The following is a 20,264-nucleotide window of genomic DNA, read 5'->3' on the forward strand; positions in this document are numbered from 1 at the left end:
TGCCCTGCCCCAACCCCCTTTGATCCCATCTACTCCCTTCTTCCACCTTTTACCCACCCTGCCCTCATAACCATCCCCAAGCATGGCCTGTCAGTGGCTCACAGTCTAAATTTAACCTGCCGCAGGAGCAACTGCTCCTCCAGCCACCCTGAGCCCCTGTTATTTCCCCCCTATCTGGGGGGGGGGGGGGGGGGGGGGCTTTTTCTGTCAGAGGCCCTCAGCCAGGAGGAGAGGCCTGTCACTCTGCATGGGGGAGACAAAGTCAGAGGGAGAGGAGTAGAGGGGGAGAGAGGTCGGTGGAGCACTGCACACAGGATTCGCAGGCCAGGAGCCCACGGGCCTTCACAGCAGGGAGTTATAGCGTGCCTCACTTTTGGGATTATACTGTGAGAGGACTCATTTCTCGTGGAGTGGGAGATTATCTCAGGTGGAAGCAACAGGATGGCGTCCAACGGAGAGGCCGCCAAGCCGGTCATCATGAACGAAGAGGAGCTGAAGCGGAAGCAGAGGGAGAAGATGAAGAAGCTGCAGGCCACGGGGGGCAACCCTCGACCGGCGAGAACCCTCTTCATCTTCGGCCTCAAGAATCCCTTCCGCAAGGCCTGCATTACCATCGTAGAGTGGAAGTATCCTTTTATCTTCCACACACAAACACACTCAGACATTTGCTGGGGTGTAATTCTAACCATATCAATAGCCACTACTTGCCTAACCATAACCCTTACCGCAAAGTTAACCCTACTGTACTGTATTTCATGATTTAAATAATGAGTCTTTCTTTTTGGCCACATTACATGACTGTCAAATATTTAGGTCAGTGCAACCTAAGTAATACCTCGACCACACACACAATCACAACAGTCTGACTACTTTAGTCGACGTTTATTTAAAATATACCAATTAAACTCAATATCATTATTCAGTCTTGTACAAGAAATACTATTTAAATGTTACTATTATTATAATAATACAGTATTCAAGGTGTTGTACAATTATCACAACATATTTTGTTGTGGTCAAGAACACTGACAACCAGGATTGACAGAAATAATGTGTCTACATGTCAGTGACCTATCAGCTGTGTGGTTTACCTGCGATGAAGCCAAGTCACTTTTGTCATGTATTTGGCCGCCCTGCGTCAAAGTCAAGCTTGTATTTTCTCTTGTGGAGTTTCCTGAGCTAATCTATTTACGTCAAGCGTGCAAAAACTATTAATCAAGCTGCCTCTCAAGGGTCCTGACCAGATGACATGGTTTTAATGTGGAGATAGTTTTGCTCCGCATTGCTGTGAGGCCTAACACAAGAAGACAAGGCAGGCTACAGAGTGATGTTAGGGGGTTTCCTGTTTTAGCATGAAGTCCATTCCTGGATTATACACATTTCTTTTCCAAAATAGATTCAGTCGATCGTATTTTTTCAACGACAAACTCCATATGTTCAGACTTTAAATAGATCAACTACAGATTGAAACCTCATCTGTGAAAATAGTTCCTGAACAGTAACAGTGAAATGTCCATACGCTCAACCAGGTCATGAGTTTTTTACCACCACAGTTTAATCACTTTGGTATGGGATCCTGTAATACAAGACTAGTGCTGTAAAATTACAGTAAAATTAGAAATCTACAAAAACTCCTGAAGTTCTACTCATAGTATTTAAAAAAAAAAATACTGCTCGCAGACATAAGAATCAATAACTAGCTCACAGTATAACCAAAGAGATTTATTCCTGATGAGCAGTGTGTGTTAAAATGGTTCGGTCATATTCTTGGGCTCTGCAGCTGTCCCGCGGCTTCACACCCAGACATGATGCTGACCTGGCAGGGGAATTCACTCAGAGAGCCCCCTATGGACGGGAATGAAGCAGCGCGATGGACAGGATTACTTTTACTGTGACGGGTTTGCTGGCCCAGTTAGGGATGAGGTTTCAGGCAGCATTTAGAGCCACTGATCAGTGTCAGCAGGATATGTGTTGTTACTTTACATCAAGAAAAAATTACAGAGCAAATTACACAGATAACGTTTCTAAAAATAATTCTCGTCCTTCCATTTTCACTGTAATATTAGCCTCATAGGTCATTTCCAGGTAAATGGTATCCCCTTTTGTAATATTTCTTATTGGGGTAAACTGGGATTTTACCAGTCCTCTTCATTTGTTATTGTTATGATCCTAAGCCTCCACATCCAGAACCTTTGAGATCATCATCTTATTGACCATCTTTGCAAACTGTGTGGCTCTGGCTGTGTTCCTGCCCATGCCTGAAGAAGATAGTAATAACACCAACGAAAACTTGGTGAGTATAAATATGATCCTTTCACCCCTTCTTACAGACATTTATCATGCCCAGGACCACGAAAGTGATATTTATTTGGAATTATATAAATACGAATTCATACTAAAATAAGGATAAGATGAACGATAATAAAATGATAAGCAGAAGCATAAAAATACAACATATTATGTTTTAAAATAACGTTTAAAAAGATAAGCCAATTATTTGTAAAGCCAGACTTAAATTGGGGGAGATACAAAAAATATATAAATATAAAATGCGATGTGAGGCAAGTTAAAAAAAAAGGGGTTTAAAACTAGGGGTATCGAAACTAAATATTAACATAGTCACTGATTTCTAAAGAGTTCAAGTGTTTTTCCCACAGATTTCACGTGTTCAATTCCTTTAATCGAGCAAAGTCAGATTGCTCTGTGTCTGAAATGGACACTGCAGGTCTCAGTGCCAGAACCAATTCAAATGCCTCCAGACACAAGTCAGTTGTTTATTTGGAGTCACATTTGTCTGCAGTGGAACTTGTGCACAACTAAGCGTGCGATTGGTCTATCCCTAAACTGTGATCAGAACTTGCCTAAGTTTGTAACGTAATATATGAATTTTTCAGCTGCATGGATAACAAGTCTCGTTTGTAAAATGTTCATGAATCCTCTTATTTTAAATTTGTCCCCTGATTGCCACTTTTGTTTTCTCAGGCGTTACTATAATTGAAATCTCATGTGTGTTCACATTGCTGGGAGGTTGTGTATAATGTATCACAGGTCTCAGACTGAATTATACAATCGATGGAGCTGCATTTGGGGAGAATGAAAGTGCCTTTGTGAGCAAAAGATGAACCTTTGCTCCACAGTGGACATATTTTGCCATTCTCTGGATATTTGACATTGTATTGACGCAGTTGTTATGGTTCTGAGGAGGCTCGTCGCGAGAGTCTTGATTTGTGGATCTGTGTCTCTGAGAGGCCGTGACATCTGGTTTTAAGTGTCAACATACAGCCGCCTCACAAATCCTCCACACGTTCAATCAACTCCATCAAATCACCCGGTCAAAGCTCATATAAACCTTGTTTGACCAATTGACCGACACTGCGGCCAAATTCATTGAGTTATCAGGCACCTGAACCTAAAGCTCACCCCATCTCTTCAATATCTTTACTTTGGCCCTCTTGCCAAATTCTTCTTACCACAGCATGCCATTCTTCAGGGGTGAGCTATGTAAGAGGAGCTAGTCAACCTATATACCCCTCTACACCCCAACAACTACCCCACACCACCACTGGTGCTGTTGGAAGTAGGTCGGCCCAACAGCGTCACTACAGCCAATGCATGACAATCAGCAAATGTAGTCTCATAGAACTGCACTCATGGTTTGTAACAGTGTACATTACAGTATATAGAAGCAAAGCCTTTCTTGTTGCTCTACATTTATTTTGTTTATAAATGTGCGCACTATTGTCAATGCATGTACAGCTGTAGCCTTGATGGTTGTTATTGACCAGGGGCTTGGGGGCTTCTGCCGGCTGATTCAATCCAATATTATAGACCTGAAAGGATCAAAGGGAAATAAACAGCATTTCATTTATAATTTATAACTTTTTCTCAAAAGAACTCTGCTGGGGCTCAAATCCCTCTCTTCTCACATCATCCCTTCTTCTCTGACAATATTTGTATTGCACATCAACACCTGGATTTTCCCTCAGTAGAGCGCAGACCTCCACCAAGGCCCGACAGTCCCCCGATTACAACACATTCAAATTCACTAGATCAAGATTTTTGTCTGGATCTGTAGGAAATTGCACACGCTCATAAATATCAGTCCCTTAAATGTGCAAGATTTTTTTTTTTAAATCAAGATCCATGAATTATTCTCTGAGAAATCCACGGAAATGTAGAAAAACGCCCTATCTCATATCCATCTGCACCCACCCCCTGATCCGGAACCGCTCCGAAAGTTGATGGTTTCTTCCTCGGGTGTCTACAGCATTTAATGGAAAATCGTTTTGAGGAATTTCAAATCCTGATAGCGAAAAAAAAACTGTATCCCCTTTGGCAGAAGTAATGAAGCAGATACGTTTTTTATAAAAATGGCCAAACAATGTAGAGGAAATGTTACAGCTCCTCTGTGTCAGTCTGCTGTTTGTCCCCGAAAACAATCGACACTGACGATAAAGACACAGATTCAGGCCAGATTAACTAAAATATGCTTTTATTAAACCCTCCTAAAATGCATCTGGTAAAGCATAATACATGTCTGTTACTTCAGCTCAGGATCTCTCTATGTCGAAGCTAAAATAGGTTAATTCATCACTGAGTCATGAGCCACAGATTTGTTTAAACTGTGTGAGGTCATGACCGGCTATCAGAGCAAATTAGTTCATCTCTCGTTCAATTTCATCTTTATTTACATTGGAGAAGCTCTCTGAGATTGTCCTCATCGACAGCGACTTCAAGTGGTCTAATACTGTCTGAAATAATAACACACATAAAAAGTAACTGCAAAATTATTTTAGATTCACAGTTACAGGCAAATAATGGAAAATCAAATGATAAGCAGACGAGTGGTGTGTAAGTGAGGATTTTTAACAAGGCCTTTAACCACAGTCATTCCAGAGAATGTAACCTGAGGGTTGTGAGCTTTACGAAGTGTCATTCCCTGGTTTGTAAATGTCTTTCTGCAGGAGAGTTTGGAGTACATCTTCATGATCATCTTCACATTAGAGTGCTTTCTGAAGATAGTGGCATACGGACTCTTTTTCCATGAAGGCGCCTATTTACGGAACTGTTGGAACATATTGGACTTTGTCATCGTCTTCATGGGGTGAGATGAGATCTGTGCTGCAGGCCGACATCTCTGCTGCCAGAGAATCTTGCAAAACTTTGAATTGTGTTGATATGCAGACATGTTACATTTTGTATCCAGTCTTCAGTAGTATTTGCTGAATGTCATCTTTTTTTCCCATGCAGACTCTTCACCTTTGCTTTGGATACGATCCATATGATAGTCGACATTCCAGTGGAGAAGGGTGGGGGCTTTGACATGAAGGCACTGAGAGCCTTCAGAGTGCTGCGACCCCTGCGCCTCGTCTCTGGAGTCCCCAGTAAGGTGTTCGGCCCGTTTTGAGTCTCTACCACCAAATCTTCATTACAGTATTGTGATCTTTTGGTTTTACTGTTCCCCCTCAGGCCTGCAGGTGGTGATGAACTCCATCCTCAAGGCCATGCTGCCTCTGCTGCACATCGCCCTGCTCGTCTTTTTACTGGTCACCATCTATGCCATTATGGGCCTGGAGCTCTTCAAGTGCAAAATGCATAAGACCTGTTACTACACTGGCACAAGTATGTCTTAAAGGTCATAATCAGACACAGTTGAAGTCGTACATTATGTTGTACTGATCTCTTTTCGTTGGCCTGCAGATATCTATGCTACAGCAGAGGCTGAGCTGCCTGCTCCGTGTGCTCAGGCCGGTAATGGACGCCGTTGCCTCATCAATGGCACGGAGTGTCGGCCCGGCTGGGAAGGTCCCAACAATGGCATCACCCACTTCGACAACATTGGTTTTGCCATGTTGACTGTCTACCAGTGTATCACCATGGAGGGATGGACCAAAGTGCTCTACTGGGTTAGTGACTGCTCCAACATGAACTGCCGTGTTTCACACACCAACACCTCAACATTTTAGGCCAGTCTTAAGAGGTAGAGCGGAACGTCCACTAACGATTAAGGTCAATAGTTTGAGCCCCATTTGGCCTAATTCCTCATGCCGAAGTGTCCTTGGGCAAAACACTGAGCCCCAATTCTCCACAGGCCGCTGTGCCAGCAGTGATGTATGATAGAGTGCTGCACACACATCCACTGTATGAATGTGTGTGTTAGCGGATGAAGGACCAAACCAAAGAGCTTTGAGTGGCCATTGAGACTAGGGAAGTGCTGTAAGAATACAGATCAATAACTATTTATTTTTTAAGTATTCTTAACAAAAGTCTATTGAGTATACCCAACAGATGACAGCGTGTGTGGCTGACGCAGAGTTTTCTCTCAGGTCAATGATGCCATAGGATACGAATGGCCCTGGGTCTACTTTGTTCCCCTCATCCTGATTGGTTCCTTCTTCATGCTCAATCTGGTTCTGGGTGTGCTCAGCGGGTGAGACGACAGCATTTTTGTTTCTTTCCTCGAACAAACAACAAGTATTTTCTGCTGTTTAACTTTTCATCGTCTCACATCTCAGAGAGTTTACCAAAGAGAGAGAAAAGGCCAGGTCGCGTGGAGAGTTCCAGGAGATGCGAGAGCGTCAGCAGCTGGATGAAGACCTGCATGGCTACATGGAGTGGATCACTCACGCTGAGATCCTGGATGCCGATCGCGAGGGCAAAGGTGAGCACCTGCGGACCTGCTCAGCTCCCATCCCATGCAGCGATTCTGTGGAATTCCAACAGTTCTTCTCTCTCGTCCTTGTCAGGTCTGCTGCCTTTGACCAGCGGGGACTCTGACGCAGACAGCCTGTATGGCCTGGAAGGCAAGAGTCGCGTCATCTACTATTAGTGAGTCGGGCTGTTTTGTAAATGTGTTAATGTTGACATGTAATATCACCAGCAGTTTGTCACAGTGAGCCGTGGGGGTCATTTTTGTGTTTAGCCGCTTGGCCCGTCGCTGGAATCGCTTCTTCAGGATGAAGTGCCTGGTGTATGTGAAAACCAGGGGCTTTTACTGGTTGGTGATGTTCCTGGTTTTACTCAACACCCTGACCATAGCGACCGAGTACCACCACCAGTCGGAAAACCTCACTGCCCTACAAGGTTAATTATGAACATGACTATTTGTTTTTACATCGATTATTTCCCTCTTGGCTTCATCCATTCTCTCTCCTCTGGTTTCGACAGATGTGGCCAGTCGTGTGCTGCTGGTGCTGTTTGTCATTGAGATGTTTCTGAAGATGTATGCTCTGGGTCCTAGAGCCTACTTCATGTCTCTGTTTAACCGCTTTGACTGCTTCGTGGTGCTGTGCGGCATCCTGGAGATGATCATGATGTCTGTGGGATCCGTGGCCCCTCTGGGTTTCTCGGTACTCAGGTGTATTCGGCTGCTGAGGATCCTTAAAGTCACAAAGTAAAGTCCTCAAAGCATTATGCTGCATTCAGTTCAATAAGTCATAGTGTTTTTTAATCGTCATTTAACACTCCCCCTCTCTAAACTGCTTTGCAGGTACTGGACCCCTCTGAGCAATCTTGTGGCCTCCCTCCTCAACTCCGTCCGCTCCATTGCCTCCCTGCTCCTCCTCCTCTTCCTCTTCATCGTCATCTTTTCGCTCCTCGGCATGCAGGTGTTTGGGGGGAAATTCAACTTTCCCTACAACAGACCCAGTCGCAGTAACTTTGACAATTTCCCCCAGGCCCTCATCAGTGTGTTCCAGGTGAGGCTATCTGCTCATTTTTAAACTCTCAGCAAGGTTCTCCTTTGATTTTGTGATGGGACAGAAAGTCATTGTCTAAATGTCTCAGATCCTCACAGGAGAGGAATGGACCACCATCATGTATAACGGCATCATGGCCTATGGAGGGCCTGTCATCCCTGGCATCCTGGTCTCCATCTACTTCATCTTCCTCTTTGTCTGTGGAAACTGTATCCTTCACGCGCACTCACAATGTGACGTGATACAAATTTTATACGTAATGATAATGTCAACAAAACCCCCAAAGATTTCGTTTTCCTGAGCTCTGCGGGAATTAGATATCCTCCTCAATGTCTTCTTGGCCATCGCTGTCGACAACCTGGCAGAGGCTGAGAGTCTGACGTCGGCTCAGAAAGAAAAGGCAGAGGAGAAGTTGAAGAGGAAGATACTGAGGTGAATAAAGAGAGGTTAACCCGGCTGACATTATCTGCTCTGTCGACTCATTGCTCAGCTTTATTCTATTTCTTTCCCCCGCTTGGCCTCCAGGTCCAAAATGCCCGACAAGACCGATGAGGAGAGGGAGCGGATTGCTAAGAAGCTGGCAGAGCAGAGAGCCAAGACGGAGGGCATGCCCACCACAGCCAAGGTTAGTGTTTGTTTTACTGGTGTTATATCACACATCTATTCTTAGATACTGACATAAATCTAGTGCATACAAGCCATGCGTACAGTAGGTATATATATACAATAGGCACATGATTGTTTTTGTTGTTTTTTTTCAGCTCAAAATTGATGAATTTGAGTCCAACGTCAATGAAGTGAAAGACCCATTCCCACCTGCCGACTTCCCAGGTAACCTCCACTTCTCCTGCATCTCCCACCTCCTTCTCTCAGCAGGGCAGTTGCAGCAGCAGGGGTTTACTGATTACAGGGAATTGTATTCATTACACTGGCTGTTTACCAGTGCTGCTGTCTTGGCGATGTTACAGTACAAGTATAGTAACCCGTCATTATAATTAGACCCAGGCAATTCCCTGAGCTGAGTATAAAGCAGAGGGTAAAGTCAGGCTATTTTCACACTGCTCCGGTGACGACCATATAAAGCCCACTATGTGATTCAGTATAGGTCGAATCACCAGTCATTTTTTTTCACCCTCAATTCTCTTTGATTCTGTAACATGAAAACCACGAATAAGTAGAGAGTTTTGAACCTGCTTTCTTTCACTTGGTAGGTGATGACGAGGAAGAAGAGCCCGCAATCCCCCTCAGCCCTCGGCCCCGCCCGATGGCCGACCTGCAGCTGAAAGAAGAAGCGGTTCCGTTGCCTGAAGCCAGCTCCTTTTTCATCTTTGGACCTCAGAACAAGTGAGAACCCCGACTGTCCTCGTAAATATATTTAAGATTATAATAAACGATATGTGTTTGCTGACATCGGGCTCCTCGCTGGTATCCAGGTTCCGGAAGTTGTGCTACAAGATCATCAATGCCTCGTCCTTCACCAACTTGATCCTCCTGTTCATCCTGCTGTCCTCCATCTCCCTGGCAGCTGAGGACCCCATCGACCCCAAGTCCTACAGGAACAAGGTGATAGTCAGATCCAGCAGGACCCAACAGACTTTTGAGAGAAGGCCGCGTTTGATAACAATCCTGCTGTCTGTGTTTTTCTTCCAGATCTTGGCCTATGCTGACATCGTCTTCACAACCGTGTTCACCATTGAGATTGTGCTCAAGGTAAATACAGCTGACAGTCATGTGCTGTATCTTTCATCTTACTGAATGTCTTATTTCAGTCGTCGAGATACCAAATATATTTGCATATATTTGCTGAAGCAGGTGATGTTTGTTTTTTATTTATTCTTTATTTGACAATCGAAACAACATGAGCAATTTCCAATTTACCTACTCTACTGCACTGCATTTGATGAATGAGCATTTAAATCGTTTTTTTGAATTGCTTTAGGCATTTTCTCATGTAAATCACTTTGTCACATTGTAACAGTGCTATATAAGTAAAGGTTATTATTATAACTATATTACTTAATGGTAAATACTAAATTCAGTGATTGATTGTAAGTACCTTTAGACAGATTTTTACATTTAATGCAACACATATTTTCCTCTTTTTGAAAAGGAAGTTTAACCACAGATCATTTTGCCTCAGTATTCATTTGTGTCACTGTGATGTATGTGACTGACAGATGACAGTGTACGGAGCGTTCATGCACACAGGCTCTTTCTGCCGTAACTCCTTCAACATCCTGGATCTGCTTGTGGTGTCAGTCTCCCTGCTGTCTATGGGAATGGAGTGAGTTAGCACATCAGATATGGAACATTCCGATTGATACTTTCTCTCCAAACATTCTTTTATTGTTTTTTTTTCCAAACATGCATATCAAGACTATGTTTTGTCATGTGTTACCTGCAGATCCAGTGCTATCTCTGTGGTGAAGATTCTCAGGGTGTTGAGGGTGCTCAGGCCTCTCAGGGCCATCAACCGAGCCAAAGGCTTAAAGGTAAAACACATGCGAGGATTCCAGTGGGAAGATGTCTATGTTTCCCGGGTGCAAGATGTTGTAACATCCTTTACTTAAACATAAATACCTAAATAGCAATGAGGACATAGTTAAAATTTAAAAGTATTGAGATTATAAAAGGTCTTAAATGTGTGTTCTGCTGAAATATAATAATGCTATTGATAAAGTTCTTTTATTTCATTAATACCAATGGACCAACTGGTGCCAAACTGATTTTGCACCAGTGGTTTAATTGTTAATAATCCCTGATATTTGATAGAATATCTCAAAAATTCTTGAACTGAAAATTGATACCCTGAGATGAATGAATTGTAGTAAAAATGGCAGTGTTCTCTCTTTAAATGTAATGGAGTAGAAGTATAGAGTAGCAGGAAATTTAAATACCTTTGTATAGTACTGATCAAGTAATTGTATTGTTTGTTGGTCTGTGTCGACAGCATGTTGTCCAGTGCGTGTTTGTCGCCATCAAAACCATCGGAAACATCGTCCTGGTCACCATGCTGCTGAATTTCATGTTTGCCTGTATCGGGGTTCAACTCTTTAAGGTTGGTTTGACACCAGATGTGGAATGTTATTGTAAAAGATCACATTTCCAGATGAATGTACTATAAGTAAAGAGGCCTGACTGCATGTGTATTAAATGAGCCACTAATCCCTTCCCCCCCTCAGGGTAAATTCTACAGCTGCACAGACCCGTCCAAAATGACCGGGGAGGAATGCCAGTAAGTCGCACATCTCCTCGGATATTAATAATCCATCAAAAGCTTAACGCTATTTTGGAGTGACCCTTCGCTGTTTGTGCCCTCAGGGGATCCTTCTTGAAGCCCATGGAGAATTCCCTGCAGGACACAGTGCTGGCCAAGAGAGAGTGGCAAAACAGTGACTTCAACTTTGACAATGTGCTCAATGGCATGCTGGCTCTCTTCACTGTCTCCACATTTGAGGGCTGGCCAAAGTAAGCACAGACTACATTTTGATTTAACTGATTGTCTGTTCGATGGGACTATTTTGATCAAGTTAGGCGACAGGATATTTCGTCCCGTGGATATTGAGATGACGGGGATTGAAAAGGAGCCAATAGATCCTTTTTTAATCCAATGATTTATATATTTCATCTGCAGAGATTATCCTGATTGTAGGTCTGATCTTTGAGCTTTCACAACTTCCTCACCCTCAACATCACCCCATGTGTCCCCCAGACTGTTGTACAGAGCCATCGATTCAGACGCAGAGGACATGGGTCCCGTCTTCAACAACCGCGTGGACGTGTCCATCTTCTTCATCGTCTACATCATCCTCATCGCCTTCTTCATGATGAACATCTTCGTGGGCTTCGTCATCGTCACCTTCCAGGAGCAGGGCGAGCAGGAGTATAAGAACTGTGAGCTGGACAAGAACCAGGTACAATGAGACAGTCGGAGGGGAAGCCATGGACAGTGACAGAGTCCAGTAAAATCACCTTTTGTCTGTGTTGTGTCCCTCTTCAGCGTCAGTGTGTGCAGTACGCCCTGAAGGCTCGTCCTCTGAGGTGTTACATCCCCAAAAACCCCTACCAGTACAGGGTCTGGTACATCGTCACCTCCTGCTACTTTGAGTACCTCATGTTCTTCCTGATCATGCTCAACACCTTGTGTCTGGGGATGCAGGTATGTAAATCTTGTTGTTCCGTGTGGGCAAAATTGTTTATTTGACCAAATGAAAATGTTTCTGTGTTTGTTGCAGAATTTGATTGTTTAAAATGTGTAAGTTTGAAGAAGTATGTGAAATATTGGACGGTACAACTTTTTAGTAAATCTGAAACTACTTCATGTTGAGATGAGATGAGATAACTTTTTCTTATTTTCAACATCAGCCTGATTTATTTATTTTTAAAGGATACTTCCACTTTATCATAACTCTGATTTGTATTTGTGTCAGTTGGCCATGATTTCTAGGAATTATCCTAACATGCTACACACCAAGTTAATTGTGACTCAAGAGTCTGACGCCGGCCAAAGCTGTGTCCTTGAATGCGTCTCCAGTGGCTAAAAACAAAGCTCTTACAAATATTGAAAATAAATATTCTCTCCCTTCTGACCAGCACTGTAACCAGTCCGACCATGTGACCAAGCTGTCAGACATGCTGAACTTGATCTTCACCGTGCTCTTCACTGTCGAGATGATTCTCAAGCTCATGGCCTTCAAAGCGAGAGTAAAACACTCACTCTGCTCTGTGTTGTTTCCAGTCCTCCCCTCAGTCTAGTGTCCCACTGTCTCACCAGCTCTCTGCCCCTCTGCACAGGGCTACTTCGGAGACCCCTGGAACGTCTTTGATTTCGTGATTGTCATCGGCAGCGTCGTTGATGTCATCCTGAGCGAAGTCGATGTGAGTACGATGGACAACGCACATATTGTTATTGTAATCTATTCTCACCACATGAGCTTCTCATTACAGACGCTGTATATGAAAGACCCTCGTGTTGACCTTATGAGACATCCCCAGGCAATAGTGTGAATTGATTTGAAATGACTGAATGTATTTATTCAATGCTCTGACCCAGAAGCATGTAATGGTGGCCCAACAGCTGATTGGTGCCAGCAGAACTAGCTCACAGGACCTGGTCAGTACTGTCGTTGGCCATTTCTACCTCACCCCCCCACGCTCACCCTCCTCCGTGCTTCCTGCAACCGCAGATGTTTTTTTTCCATTTCCTCCACAAAGCCCACAATTATTCATGTTCACCAAATTAATATTCTGTATGTGTGGTTTGAGCACTTGAAGAGAGCACTGTATCAGCTAAGAGGTTTACGTTTATTTTAAGTTGTACTACACACACCCGGTGTCTTCTCTGGCCAGTCGCAGTTTTCTCTTGTCACTGTTGCACTGCATCATCTCCATCGTTTTCATCCACAAACACGAGCTCACGGCAAATTCCGATGTCTTATGTCCCATCTTCTCGCTCCTGTATTTCTCCTCCTCCTGTTTATCTTGTCCCCCATCAATCCCTCTGTCCTCCGTGCATCTCACTCCTCATCTGTCTATCCTCCACAGACTGCCCTGGCCTCCAGTGGAGGACTGTACTGTCTCCATGGCTGTGCTGTAAATATCTGATCTGCACTGCACTGCACTGCTGCATGGGCCTTGCCGTGTGAGCACACCACTGCGTTCTCCACTAAACCCTGGTGATACTGTAGTGAACCGTTTGTGGTTTAAACTGCTGGTGAAACGTGTCTCATGTGAGATGAGGCCTCCAGCCGTCAGCTGTGTTGTGTTCCAGTATGGCTCATACTGTTTATACAAACAGGGCTACATCTCAACACTCTATACTATACATGCAGTATTAATATTGACTGAATGACGGAAAACTGTTAATATGTCTGATATCAGAGTGTGTTTATTTTTTCTTCATTTTATTTCGCATGAGTTACAAACTGCAGCTGTTTTTTTCGTTTTACAGCAACTAAGAACTGGAAGCTTTGTAATATCTGATATTAACCCTACTTTAAAACTGTAAATATCTTAATAGTATTTAACAGATTAATGCTATGTCTGCCATGTGCCTCTTATTAATGCTATTATAATAACAATTATAATCAAATATGACTTGTGTAACAGTAGAATATGTCTCTACCTCTTCTTTGTGCAGGAGACGAATCCTATGCAAGTTATTGCGGTAAGAGTGAACTCTCCCGATATTTAAGCCTAGAAATGTTTTTTTTCTTGTTTTCTTTTCTTCGTAGTCATATTCTTCAGTGTTTTTATTTTGTTTGTCTGTAGGCTTCAGAAAACGCTTCAGTTTCCATCACGTTCTTCCGACTCTTCCGTGTCATGCGTCTGGTCAAGCTGCTGAACCGCTCGGAGGGCATCCGTAACCTGCTCTGGACTTTCATCAAGTCCTTCCAGGTCTGTGACACTTTTTTAGTTTTAGTTTTATTTGTATTTATTTTATTATTATTATTATTTATTTAGCAATTTTAATTTAAAATGTTGTCTTTATTTTCCTGTTTACTTTTATTCTCCACCTTGAACTCTCTTTAATTGACCCATCTGGTGTGTGTCCACAGGCTCTCCCTCACGTAGCTCTGCTCATCATCATGCTCTTCTTTATCTACGCTGTCATCGGGATGCAGGTACTCTCTTCAGTATTTATTTCCTGAATGAAAACATTGTAAATATCTGTCGATTGTTTAAATATTTCATTGAGTACCACTGAGACAAGTCTCTGTGTTTGTCATGGATGCACTCATCTTGCCTGGAAATGTAACGTCTCTCCAGATCTTCGGAAAGGTCGCCTTAGTGGACGGCACCCAGGTCAACCGCAACAACAACTTCCAGACATTCCCTCAGGCTGTTCTGATGTTATTCCGGTGAGTCCGCCTGAGCAGAGCTCAAAGCTCATTGTTTGCAGGTCGAAAAAAAACGCCAAATTCTCACTGTGGTATTTTGTGCATTTATGAATCCAGATGTGCAACTGGAGAGGCTTGGCAGGAGGTCATGATGGCTTCGATGTACGGGAAGAAGTGTGACCCTAAGTCTGACTTCCTGCCAGGAGAGGAGTTCACCTGCGGGTCCAACTTCGCTGTCTTCTACTTCCTTAGCTTCTATTGTCTCTGTGCATTCTTGGTGAGGAGCAACTGAATTAGTATTTAGTGTCAAAGTTGAGCCATGATCATGATGAATGAAGAGCTCAGAAAGGTGTTTTATTTCTACCTGCTTCAGATCCTCAACCTGTTTGTCGCTGTCATCATGGATAACTTTGATTACCTGACCCGTGATTGGTCCCTGCTCGGTCCTCATCATCTGGATGAGTTTAAGAAGATCTGGGCTGAATACGACCCCGAAGCCACGTGAGCCTGAATTCAGATTGAGATCAATGAATGAATACATGTTCAGTTAACCCCGATGATTAGGTCAGATTAAAACGTCTGCCACCTGAGATGATTGTATCGTGTGTCTCGGATCCAACAGTGGGAGAATTAAACATCTGGATGTGGTGACGCTGCTGAGACGCATCCAGCCTCCACTCGGCTTTGGCAAGTTCTGTCCTCATCGAGCTGCGTGCAAGGTACAGACAATCAAATCTAAAGTGTACTTTATATAAACTGTCCTACAGTGAATTTACCCACTGTGGGAGAGTGTGGAAGTTCATGAATGTTGAATAATAACATTTAGAGGTCAGTCAAATCACTGCAAATAGACAACATTAACATTTAAAAACATTATACACAAGAAGAGAGACATAAGAATATCCCAAATCAATTTACAGGTGTTAGGTGTTATTGATGTAACGATATGAATTATACATGAGACCTCCAGTAGGGATCCTCCCAGGTGCACATCCTCTCCTGATAAATACTCTGAACTAGGTCAGCTGATGAAAAAAAAACACCAAAAATTATTAAAAGTACTATTTTTCTCCTTCTTTGTTCTGTCTGCAGCGACTGGTTGGTATGAACATGCCTCTCAACAGTGACGGCACGGTCACCTTCAACGCCACCCTGTTTGCTCTGGTCAGAACGGCTCTCAAGATCAAAACTGAAGGTGCAGTGCAGCAGAACCAATTGTATACAGTTCGTTACCATCCATTAGGAATGCATGGAATGCATCCGACACGATACACATACTGTTGTTCTGTCATTCAAACTTCGCTTGGATTGTTTTGAACAGGTAATTTCGAGCAGGCCAATGAGGAGCTGAGGGCCATCATAAAGAAAATCTGGAAACGCACCAGTATGAAACTCTTAGACCAGGTCATCCCCCCGATAGGAGGTGAGTCTGAATAAATAGAATCAGTGCATTACAAAATAAAATAACAAACAAACCTGATTGCACTGTAATGCGTCTGGTTATAGATGATGAGGTGACTGTGGGGAAATTCTACGCCACCTTCCTGCTCCAGGACTGTTTACGCAAATTCTTGAAGCGGCAGGAGGAGTATTACGGCTACAGGCCCACGAAGAAGAACGCCTCAGGCCCAGAGATCCAGGTGAGCAGACATCATGGGGTCAGATGGGTCAGACAGTAAATCACTGCACATTAACTGATAATCCATCATTTAAGAGAGATGATAAACATTTTGCAGAATGTGCACTATTGGAAAAAATGTTGAGGCATATTGTTTTTCTCTTTGTAAACTTTAGTGGAAACAAATCAATAAAATATTGTATTAGTAAGCTTTCATGAAACTCGCTGTTATCACTCCACTTAGCTCACAGTGTAGCCCAGCTTATGTCTCACCTACTCCTTCTCTCTTCTTTCTATCCTTGGGGACGCGGTGCTGTTTGCTGCTTCTCTTCATTTCTCCACATCCTCCATGTTTTTCAAGGCGGGGCTGAGGAGTATCGATGAAGAGGCCGCTCCAGAGATGCACCGGACCATTTCAGGAGACCTGCAGAATGAGGAAGAGTTGGACAGAGCCATGGAGGAGGCTGGAGAAGAGGGAATTTACCAGGTGAAAACCACTTTCTGAAACTAAAGCAGCACACCTAAGAGTGCATAACTTCGCAAACAGTCCTAAGTTCAATCAAATTGTACACACATAAATATTAGTACCCTATACATGCCTGTTCTTCTTGATCCATAAATGATTCCTTAGGGATTCGTTGGCCCATAGTTCATTCTTCCATCAGGGTTCATGGAAATCCATTCTGTAGTTTTTGTGCAATGCTGCTAAATCAATAAAGTGATTAAGTAAATGATAACAATCTGAAACAAACTTAAAAATCTTTAAATATTCTCAAAATCATTCGGAAATTATCGCAGTTTTCCATTTTTTGCCTGCTCGACACTGCCTGATAGTCAAATAAAGGGTTGATTTACCATGTGCACTAATATGGGATTGTACCTGCTTGTGTGCTTGTCTCTGTGTTTCCAGCGCACACACGGCCTGTTCGGTAACCGGGTTGACTCATTCTCCTCGGAACCCACCAACGCTCAGTCCCAACAGATGACCAGTCAGCGGCCTCTCAAGTTCTCCGACAGCCAACCCGAGTCTCCACCGGACTTCCCCACTACCGAATATTACCCCTCAGCCACGAGGAACAACACTAACAACAACGCCTTCGCAGAGTAAGAATCACACACACACTCCCATCTGCAGCGAGGACACCTGCTCACTGTGGCTGACTGTGTCTGATGCGTGGTCACTCTTTCTGTCTTTTAGTTTTTCATATGAAAGAGAGGGCAGTCCCGTAGAGTTTTCCCATCCCAGTGAGGACGCAGAGCCAGGTACAGTATGTGCAGAAACATGGCTGACACAGAAACAGGGTTCCTATGACTCCTGTGAAATTTATAATGATGGAAACAGTGAAATCTGACAAAACAAGTGATAAGATTTAAAGATTGAAGGATGTATGCCCCCCCCCCCCCCCCCCCCCCCCCCCCATCTTTCAAGAGTGACATCTTGAAAAATAATCAGTTTCATATCATGGGTCAAAGGAAAGCAGCAGATCCTCTTAACTGAGAAGCAACAACCTGGTTCATTAGTCAGTCAACAGCTCTTGATAGATTTCTCTAGACAGCTTTTCATTGTCCTCGTTTTCCCCCTTGTTCAGGTAACAGGCGCTCCTGGAGCTTCCCTGTGAGAACAGACAGAACACAGGTAACATTTTATTCAGGTGGAACTCGTCTAGTGTACATGATGAAGAACAGCTCAGGCAGACGATGTGTGAATGCATGTTTTTTTTTCTTTGCAGTTCCCGTACGACCCGAACTATGGTGACAATCAGAGTCAGAGCTCCCACACTGCAGCCGACCAGCTCGTCCACGAGGTTAGTGAGGAAAGAGCTCTGACTGTTAAATCATAACTATTCATCAGGAAATGATGTATTGATGATTCATTGTCCCATCTATCATACATAAGAAATAATAATAACACTATTCTCTGTTCTGTCATCGACACAGATTAAGTTCAGTCTTGAATGACATTTATTTCTTCAAGGTTTTGATTGGATTTGTTGAAACCAGCACCGTTAGAGTTCAAGAGCAGTTAGAAATGTACAATAGACTAATAATAATAATAATAATAATAATAATAATAATAATACATGAATAAAACTTATCTGAACAAGTTTACAAAGTGCTTTACAAAATACATGAGAATAAAAAACTGAGCAAGACAAAACTAAATTAAGAAAGATAATATAAAATAAAATAAAAAAATGAATTGCATTCATTAAAACCATTACTGTACATGGTTCTGTCTTCCAGGCTCTAGTGGAGGGCGGTCTCGCCTCCCTGGCTAGAGACGGTGACTTTGTGTCGGCCTCTAAGCAGGAGATGGCTGATGCCATGCGTATCCCCATGGCTGAGATGGAAGGAATGGCTCGGGGCATCCTGAACGAACGCTCCGGCAGCATGGCCTCTGTCAAAAAGAGACGCGCCGTCCCCGAACCTCCTTCTGGCCCATCTGTGGCCAAACAGGCAACAAGGCAGCCTGACCCCGCTGTGAGGAGGAAGAGACGTCCCATCCCTGTGGTTCCCTCTGTACCTGAGCAGGCAGAGGCCGACTCTAAAGTCTAGAGGCTGTCACTCGAGTTCTACGTGGTCATCATGTGGTTTTTACTCTTGCAGGCTGCTCCACCTTACCTCACTTTACCAAGCTTGACGTCCATGTGACAATCTGTATCAACCAACCTGACTTAAGGCCTTAAAAAAAGGCCCAGGTTTGATATACTGTCAAGAGGGGCTTTAACTTAACTAAGTTAAGGAGAAACAATATCTGATTATGAAGCATCTTCTTAAACCTCAGATTTATTGACACCAATAAAAACACTATCTTATCTCAGAGCAAACAGATTGACGCTCTCCTTTCTTTGTAGCGTTTTTCGAGGTTATCCATTCCACAGACTTATAAGACGGCCATGTGAGCGAGCTGAGTGTCTGAAGCCTCGGAGAGAGAGAGAGGTAGGACACTGAAGTGCCTCGGTGAACGTGTGGAGCAGACACCGTGTTTATCGAGTGAGGGCGCTGGGAAAAGACTCCACCGAGTTTCTGTGCATCCAGGTCCGGAAAAGTTCAACTGACTTTTCAGTTCACACTCTTTATTTAAGGGCTCTGGTGCTAAGCATTTAAAGGTTTGTGAAGCAGTGTCCTCTGATTCATTAGGACCTGCTGACTTTTAGTCTTTTATGACTTTTTATCACAAAGTTTTCTCCTGCTCACATCTGGTTTTGTACACAGTTGATTTGAGCAGATTTTAATGAGGAACCTCTGAAACTTTTTTATATTATTTTGGGGGGACATAGACGTAAATGTCATCTTTATTAATAATCACCTCGTGTTTTAGCTGTGTTTAAGTTTTTTCAATTGTTTTTCATTTACGTAAATGTCGTACCTTTGGGTTGGGGGCAGTAAGTTTGACCTGTACAGAGAATGTATCGTCAGCATACCTGGAGTATGGTGGAATTAGCTTGGAAGCTCATGGACGCTTGTTAATTCATTTGAAATTTGCATTGGGCATAATTTGTTGCACTTGTTAAATGGTTTGTGCCTAAATGCAAACAGGACAGGCCTCTCAGAGCTTGTTTTTTTTCTTGTTTACGTTATCGTCTGGTCAGCCTGTTTCGCTGTCGAACACGACATCATGTTTCGATGTTTCGGAGATACTCAGTTTGAGACAACGTTACAGCTCAACGTCTGACCTCAACTGTCCTTCACTTCTGGATCTGTGCCACTATGGTTGATGTCACACTAGTGTTTCCACCATGAAAAAAAAAAAAGAAGAAATAAATCATCTAAACATTTATTTGTGTTAATTTTTTTCTTTTCTGCAAACAAACCAAAATTCCGACAACGCCTGCTGGGATTTGAAGAATGAAAACACCCGACATAACAGGTGAGTTTTCTCCTGTGAACGATCAGACCGACTCCGAGATGAGATGGTGAGCGCAAGCGGAGGTTTTATGAGAAGATGGTGCCTCAGACGCTGCCCCCTGCAGAAGTTAAGGGGTGAAAATTGAGAGCCTCTATAAATAGTCCTGCCGAGCAAAGCAAAAAGTGCTGCTCCCTGCTTATGGAATGGAAACTAATGCAGCAACATGCATGCTGTATTGTTGGTTCAAATAGGTTCATGTA

At 43.3% G+C, this 20,264-nt stretch overlaps 1 protein-coding gene across 1 annotated transcript; it reads left to right on the forward strand.

The window, feature by feature from the left end:
• Positions 1-365: 365 nt before the first annotated feature.
• Positions 366-19,887, forward strand: LOC128442189 (dihydropyridine-sensitive L-type skeletal muscle calcium channel subunit alpha-1). Its single transcript, XM_053424503.1, has 45 exons — positions 366-626; positions 2,188-2,293; positions 4,965-5,104; positions 5,251-5,384; positions 5,470-5,622; positions 5,701-5,906; positions 6,327-6,430; positions 6,516-6,661; positions 6,747-6,828; positions 6,923-7,083; positions 7,168-7,393; positions 7,490-7,697; positions 7,786-7,906; positions 8,015-8,129; positions 8,223-8,322; positions 8,459-8,528; positions 8,909-9,041; positions 9,131-9,260; positions 9,348-9,407; positions 9,875-9,981; positions 10,102-10,189; positions 10,648-10,755; positions 10,880-10,932; positions 11,019-11,165; positions 11,410-11,611; positions 11,698-11,856; positions 12,291-12,401; positions 12,492-12,575; positions 13,242-13,289; positions 13,837-13,863; positions 13,968-14,093; positions 14,255-14,320; positions 14,466-14,557; positions 14,654-14,813; positions 14,910-15,037; positions 15,159-15,255; positions 15,629-15,731; positions 15,858-15,959; positions 16,043-16,176; positions 16,516-16,641; positions 17,065-17,258; positions 17,353-17,417; positions 17,744-17,790; positions 17,885-17,959; positions 18,399-19,887. The coding sequence occupies exons 1-45, from the start codon at positions 442-444 to the stop codon at positions 18,708-18,710; spliced, it is 5,541 nt and encodes a 1,846-aa protein (XP_053280478.1). The 5' UTR covers positions 366-441; the 3' UTR covers positions 18,711-19,887.
• Positions 19,888-20,264: the final 377 nt, after the last annotated feature.

The sequence above is a fragment of the Pleuronectes platessa genome, chromosome 6, assembly GCF_947347685.1.
Source record: "Pleuronectes platessa chromosome 6, fPlePla1.1, whole genome shotgun sequence".
Taxonomy (NCBI): Eukaryota; Metazoa; Chordata; class Actinopteri; order Pleuronectiformes; family Pleuronectidae; genus Pleuronectes; species Pleuronectes platessa.

Excerpts from the sequence above, each read along its gene's own strand:
- LOC128442189 (XM_053424503.1), top strand. The coding sequence starts at position 442 with ATGGCGTCCAACGGAGAGGCCGCCAAGCCGGTCATCATGAACGAAGAG. Across the intron at positions 10,190-10,647 it reads ACCGAGCCAAAGGCTTAAAG|CATGTTGTCCAGTGCGTGTT; the intron begins GTAAAACACATG and ends CTGTGTCGACAG. Across the intron at positions 16,177-16,515 it reads CCTCAGGCCCAGAGATCCAG|GCGGGGCTGAGGAGTATCGA; the intron begins GTGAGCAGACAT and ends ATGTTTTTCAAG.